We start from the raw sequence: 7718 nt of genomic DNA on the forward strand, positions 1-7718 counted from the left end.
TGAAGTGGAACCTGTTCGTTGAGTGGTGTTCTTCTCGCCGAGAAGACCCCCGAATATGCCCGATCAGAGTCGTGCTGGCCTTTTTGCAGTAAGGGTTGGAGCGAAGGCTGTCTCCGTCCACCCTCAAAGCTTATGTCGCTGCATTCGCGGCTAACCACGACCCCGTAGAAGGGAGGTCGCTGGGGAAGCATGACCTGGTCGTCATGGATGCAATAATCGCATGCCAATGTGCATTGGCTCGTTTAGTTTACACTCGAAGTAGATTGGTCTCTCTAAGCGAGATCCTAATTTCGTCTGTCATCCGACGTGACGTCTCCGTTCCCTCCTTCAGGGAACGAGGGTTACCATACGTAACCGAGACGTTATTTATATCTTTTGCTGTAGTGTGTCAGTAGGAAATATCAGTTTACATTTCCAAACATTCCTTTTTCCATTAATTGTAATAATCCAGTGAGATTTTTGTTTGCATAAGGAGTCTAACAACAGCCAGTGCTCCACACAGAGATCTGATCTCACCATCATCCAGGATTACATTAAGAAACAGAAAAAGCTGAGGCAGACTAAACCCAGAAGAACTGTGGCAATGTCTCCAAGATGCTTGAGGAAACTTGAAATTTTTTTGTGAAAATACTAATGGCCTAAGACTTTTGTATAAGTACAATTCTTGCCATTTTTTTTTCCTAAAAGTATAGCCCTGATCCAAATGGCCCACTTGAACTCCACAGGAACCATTACCGAAAGCCCATGTGTCAAAGTCCAGACTCTGAGGAGGACCATAAGGGCACAGGGTGCCATTTGGGACAGGGTCTATATGAACCAGGTTGAAAAGCACTTTCAAATAAGGGCATTTTGCCCATCTGCTCCTGCACAGAGCTCTGCAGGCACCAAACTTACATTATGTCTGAGATTTATCAGCTGGGCAGTGTTTAATTTAGACTGAAAGAAATATGAAGCTCTGAAGCCGTGGTACATAAATTCCCTTCTGACTGAAAGGAGTCATAAAGAGCAGCAGGTCTCCAGCAGGCACCCATCAATTAATTTCTCCACCAACTTTGGAGTGCATTTCATGTATGTGGTTTTTCTGAGAGGGTGTAACATCCACAGCGCTAGCCTATCTTCAATATTTGATGTCAAAACATTTCTCTTCAAAGCGGCCAGCTCATAAAAATGTAAACCCTTCATTTTCAAATGCCCACAAGGGAGCAGCAACTTTATTTACTGTCAGTAGCCCACACAATCAGCCCCAGCCCCCAACTGTGCTAAATTCCCTTGAAATATTCAAAGAGAATCCTAAAAAAGCAGTTTATTTAGAAAGGGGAAGCACAGTGGCAAGTTGAGCATGTCCCCTGCTAGTTTTGACATTTACAATTTTTACAACTATACTAAGAGCTCAGGTCTTTACTGTAACACTATGACTTGTGTAACACAATAACGACTGTTTGCTTTTTAAACAATTAATACTATATTGGTCTTATTTGATGGCAAAAACATTTTGTGTGCAATGTGTCACAAGGTGCACACTTTTTCAGATAATCTTTCAATATTTCAGGACAAATCTTCCTTCATAACACTGTTGAGAACATAGCAAGACCTATCATTTAGGATCATGAAACAGTTTACCCAAAAATGAAAATTGTCAATTTATTCACCCTCCTATCCAGGCTGCTCTTCTCCATATAATAAAAATGAAAGATAAAAGATGCTGTCAAGCTCCAAATCATCCTTTATTTTATGGTGCCTTTTTGTCATTTTGTAACTGCCCTGATGATTGATTGATTGATAGACAGACAGACAGACAAAACCTAAGTTTGTTTGCCAGTCTCCCAGTCTGTTTCAGAAGGGTGTTGGGTTTTCTTCTGGCCAGACCGGGAGATGATATAGTAAACAACTTTAAGCATATTTTTAGTAATTTATTTATTTCTTTTCAATCACGAGTTGACAGACTCAGTCCAGATTCACTTTTATTATATGTAAATGAGCAGCCAAGATATTCTTCAAAAAGATCACCTTCTGTGCATGAAAGAAAGAAAGTCTTTTGGGTCTGGAACGACACGGGGGTGAATAAATGATCACAGTATGTTCCTTTTTGCATGAGCTATCCCTTTAATACAGTATTCTTAGATGTATGTTAATCCAGTATTTTCTCACATACTATTCCAATACACTAAACATTAATCAACTAGTACCATTAATTGATTTAATATTTTTTTTAATTAATATAGCATATTGTATTAAACTGATATCACAAAACTTACCTTGGGTGAATGTGGTGATAGTGGCATTTCCTTTCCCCAAGTCAATGAGGTAGCCATGCTCAGTAGCCACAGTAATTTTAAAAGTCACTGCTCCGTGAGGGCTGTCTCTGTCTTCTGCCTTTAATGTTTTACTAGTGATCAGGAACCCAAGGTGACCAGTAGGGAGAATTCTTAATGTTGTACCACCCTTATTAGTCACAACCTGCGGAACTCCATTGTCTACTGGATAAATTGCGATTTTCATCATCTGGGGCTTGCGAGTCACATAAACCGTGTCAGGGAACACATAAAAGTCTGTGTGAGTTCCATCGGTAACAGTAAACGAGAAGCTGTCGGAGGCAGACTCGGTTCCATCGTGCTTATAGCGTATCATGTTTTCATTCAGGTCCTGCTTGGTGAAGGAAGTGACAGGTCGGGTGTTGTTAAACAGCAACTTGCCGTGTACAGGCACCTGGGTGATTGTAAATTTTAAAAGGTGATCGACTGTATCACGGTCCTCCACCGTCAACTCAAAAGGAGTGATTAACTTATTTTCACCTTCATTAACAACCAGATCGTGAATGGTGACCACAGGCTTTTTGTTGTCCACATCCGTAATGGACACGCGGAAGGTGCGGAACACAGGATTGTAGCCATCAGTCACCTCAAACTCAAAGCTGTCCATCTTCACCTCATCATCAGCAGTGTGGATGTAGTAAATTTTATTTCCAGCTAGTTGAAGCTGAGTGAATGAACTAATGGGCATCCCTGGCACATCAGTGCACTCTAAGTGTCCTCGTATAGGGTCACGTGTGATGGTGAACACCAAGTGTTCATCGGGGCTGTTATGATCACTAGTGCTGAGCAGGTCTGTGGTTAGAGTCACCTTTCCTCCTTCTTTCAGAGAAACACCTTTGCTGATCACATCAGGGAACACCATGTCTATTCCACCAACAGTTACATAGAAGTATCTGTCAATCAAAGGGTTAATGCCATCAGTAACATCAAATTTGATAAGGTCACGAACTCCCTCTTGTCCATTGTGAATGTACACAATCATATCTTGGTCGACCTCATTTTGTGTGAAGTTCATTCCAACAGTTATGTTTTCTAGAGCTCCAAATGGTGTTCGCTTTTGTAAAAACCCTTGATTTGGTCCATAACGGATGATGTAGGTCAGAATGCTGTCTTCTGTATCCAGATCAGTGGCTTTTAAAACTTTATTGCTCATTATTTTCGCCTCTCCTACTTCTATTTCAAGGCCATCATTAATCGCCATCCTTGGGGTTTCATCGTCAACCAAAATGATCATAATCATGACGGTTTTCTCCACTGTGAATTTGCCATCAGTAAGTAGAACATCAAAACTATCCTCTGTGGTTTCTGAATCATCATGCTCGTAGACAATACTTGAAGCCTCTTGTATCTGATCGAGTGTGAAGTTTGTGACAGGAATAGTGCCTGAGGTTAACTGATTGATGATATATCCATGTTTCGGAAGTTTTGAAATAATAAACGTAAGCCCATCCGCTGGAATGTCAGCATCAGCACCGTTTAATATTGGAGTGTCAATCACAATGTTCATGCCTTCCATCACAACAAACTCTCTCATATGGATCTCTGGCTTTTCGTCATTGGATGGGATTATCACGATTGGGAAAAAGAGTCTCTCTGAAAAGTTTATCCCATCTGAACACCTGAAAGTAAACCTGTCCTCAACTGGCTCAACACCTTTATGAATACTTTGCACGTAATCAATGTGGTTTTCCCGAATGTCTTTAATGGTGAACGCGCTAATAGCAATCCCTGATCTGGATTTCTCAGAGCCTGGTGCAGGGGAGATGTTTTCTACGTAGCCTGAGGTGGGCTGTACAATAATTGTGCAAAGAAGGTCATCATTAGGGGTGTCGATGTCATTAGCACTAATATGTGAAATTTGGATAACGTTTTTCTCACCCTCTATGACAATGAATTGGAGGCCCACGAAGACCTCAGGGGCCTGACTATCCAACGGCAGAATGGTGACTTGCACGCGAACCCCTTTGATTTTATTTCCCCCAACTGTCCATTCATCAGACATATCGGTAAGTGTAAGATTAAAGAAGTCGTGTTTTGTTGTCAAGCCAATTTCTCCACTATTATGTGCATATACTACCAAGCCACTAATGATGTCTGCTTGAGTGAACCTATTGGAGGGCACACCATTTACTAATACTTCACCAAACACTGGGGGATCCTCTACTATAAAGGTCAGCCTTAGGTCATCAGTGTCCTCGTCTCGACCCTGAATGACGTTGGTGGTGATCTCAGTCACTCCATTCTCCAAAACATCTATGTAAGAGCCAATAGTACCCTCTGGAAGGCTGATGGTTGGTGCTTCATCATCAATAGGCTTCACATTGATCCTGACGGCGATTGTGACAACGTGGACACTGTCACTGACATCCAACTGGAAGAAATCACTGGTTGACTCATCACCATTATGAATGTAAGATATTCTGTCAAAAGATATATCGTCCAAATTAAATGAATTCCCTTTAGTCATGTCAGTGAATGTGTACTTAACCTGACCGTGCTTTGGAGGCTGGGTGATTGTAAACAGAATCTGTGAGCTGTCCGTGTCGGCATCTGTGGTGTCCAGCTCGGCACGTGTGATGACGTGCACCCCTCGTTCTTGAACGGTAAAGCCTGTGTTCGTGATCTGGGGAGGCTTGTTGTCAACAGGCTGTAAAAATATGGTGAAAACTCCATTGGCGCTGTTTCCTGCCGTGTCCTCAACTTTGTAATGGAACTGCACCATATGCGGGGTTATTCCGAGCTCTAGATCAGGAGGTTTGTAGGCTATCTTGTGATGATTTATCTGTGCCTGAGTGAACTCGGTGACTTCTGAATTTGGACTCTCAGTTAAAACGATGCTTCCTAGAATGCCAGGGCTGTTCTCATCTGTGTCGGTGGGTGGCTTGGTAATTGTGTATTTTAAATCTCTGTCTTCTGAGTCCAAGTCTGTGTAGCGCAAGAACTTCTTTCGAAAATAGGTGAGCTGGTACTCATGAACGGTCACTTGCAGAATGGTCCCGGGATACAGCTCTGGGGGGATATCATCAATGGGGAGAACTTTGATGATGAACGAGTTCTCACCTGATTGGTTCGGTGGGTCGTTGTCATCTTGTACATGGAAAACAAACTGGTCCATGATGGTCTTTGTATTATGTGGTCCGATGTGGCTGTAAAACAGCTTGCCTTCTGTAATGTCATGCTGGAACCATTCTGTCACTACTTTCTCATACATCTCATCTTGGGCATTGAACCTCCATGTAGATGGATCCTCCGGTGCATCTGATTGACGAAGTATCACTTCTCCTATAGTAGAGTATGGAGGCACCATGATGAATTTAATAGTTGAATCCTCAGAGTCTATATCTGCTGCACTAAGCATTAAAGAAGAAATGGGCATCATTTGGTTTTTAAACAAAACTAAGCCTGTGTTGGCATTGATTATGGGAGGTTCATCATCAGTTGGCACCACAGTGATGGGAAATAGAAACTCAACTTCATTTTTTCCATCTGTCATTCTGAAAATGATATTATCGCTGTACGTATCGCTGCCATCATGCTGGTAGATGACGCTCCCTACATCAAGATCTGCTGGGGTGAAGAATTTTCGCCTGGACCCCAGAACTGTGAGTTCTCCATGGCGAAGGCCGTTAATAACTGTGATTTGGACGTTGTCTAAGTTGTCCTCGTCACTAATTTGTAGGCTTTGTGAGCTGGACAGTGGCCTGGACTGACCCTCATAAAGCAGTTGGCCAGTGTTACGGGTCACAACCGGAGCTAGAGTGTTCATGGGCTTAACCACTATCATAAAAGCAAAGGGGTCTGACATAGCCCCCTCAGTATCTACAACTTCAAACTCAATTTGGAAAATTCTCTCCACATCTGAATCCACAGAGGGAGGCTTGTAGGCTATTTTAAGATCTTTCAGGTCTGCTTGATAAAAAGACGTGATGGGCAAATTCCTGTCATCTGTGCTCACAATGTAGCCCTCCTCAAAGGACAGCGGGGAAGTGATGTTGAAGATTAAATCATCAGGATTAGATTCCACATCCTCAGCAGCAAGCATATCGTGGGTTATAGCAGTCATTACAAACTGGTCAACTTCCATCATCATCATTGCTACAAAACTCGGTTTAGGAGCAGTGTTTTCCTCACCCTCCTTTATAATGACCACGATTTGGAAAAACTCTTGCTTCAGTACATTTGCTTCTTTATCTTGTAACTCTAAATACATGGGAATATAATCTCGGTTTGGAGAACGATGTGCAAAAGTATGCTGATAGCGAATGTCCATCCTGACAAATTCATCACAGTCCACAGGCTTCCCTAATTTTCCATTATCAATAAGCTTTCCATACCTGGGTAATGAGCTGCCACTGGCCAGATATGTAACTTTACACAAATTAGCATTTCTATCATAAGTAAACTCCAGGATTTTCTTATCAATAGGATTACTCATTCCAAGCAGCTTCTCTACAACTACAGGCATGTGTTTGGTAAGAATCTCAAGCTGAGTGAAAATCACCTCAACTTCCATCATAAAGGGAATGATGACTGTATCAGTCTGAGTATCATATCTGAGCTGAAGTCTTACTCTGTCTTTTGAAGGGCTCCTGGATCCGAAATGCGAGTATTTTACATCATTGGGACCAAATTCACAAGGAAACTTTTTCGGGGACAGCTTTCCCGGTCTCCGTGACAGCGGGTCATTATCCAGAACTGTTATGATGCACTTGTCTCCGGGCTGAACTTGGATAACCAGGTCATTGATTGGATCAATATAGACAGATCTGCCGAAAGGAACCCGTACTCCATTATTTGCAACAAGAATAGCATCCTCTGAAAGTTCAGATCTTAAACCGTACGTTAATCCCAAACTCTGAAATCCCTGTGCAGATGCATCGCGACACAAAGTCAGTATAAAGAGAAACAAGTGCACATGAAACGCTCTACGTTGTCGCTCCTCTGTTATACTCCGAGCCATTTGTGTTATAAGAAAGAATTACTACTACACGTTCGGCACAGTCCGTGGCAAGATGAGAAAGTGAAGCAAGTTAAAGCGCGCAGCAGAAAAATCTCCAATTCGCATCCGCGCAAAGGTGCACCATTCTCCCTGTGCAACTGACACTCTGAATAAACTTCATGCCTCGCGGAGCCGTGCGAGGGAAATCACGCCCCGCTCTCACGCTATTGGCGCACGTTTACGATGGAATGCGTTCGGAGTGCTCTGATTGGTCGCAAGCAGTGTCACACCGAGGCAAGCGGGGACAGATCTGCATGAATCAGATGGAATGACTTGTTGTGGCGTATTATGGCAAGCCGTTTTAGCATTCCTTCCTTTAAACTAACTAGTATCAGGGTTTAAATTGGGCCGGGGCCGTCCGGGGTTTGAGCCCCGGCACATTGACTCCGGGGCTCGAGCCCCCGCAC

At 42.9% G+C, this 7718-nt stretch overlaps 1 protein-coding gene across 1 annotated transcript in view; it reads right to left on the minus strand.

The window, feature by feature from the left end:
* LOC107683412 (FRAS1-related extracellular matrix protein 2-like) overlaps positions 1-7372 on the minus strand; it is a 77669-nt gene extending 70297 nt beyond the window's left edge. The window contains exon 1 of the mRNA XM_016479469.1: positions 2256-7372. Coding sequence (XP_016334955.1) covers positions 2256-7272 — 5017 coding nt within the window. The 5' untranslated portion in view covers positions 7273-7372. The remainder of the gene's footprint in view (positions 1-2255) is intronic.
* Between the last annotated feature and the right edge of the window lie 346 nt (positions 7373-7718).

This window comes from Sinocyclocheilus anshuiensis, unplaced genomic scaffold (assembly GCF_001515605.1).
Source record: "Sinocyclocheilus anshuiensis isolate Anshui unplaced genomic scaffold, SAMN03320099.WGS_v1.1 scaffold1170, whole genome shotgun sequence".
NCBI lineage: Eukaryota > Metazoa > Chordata > Actinopteri > Cypriniformes > Cyprinidae > Sinocyclocheilus > Sinocyclocheilus anshuiensis.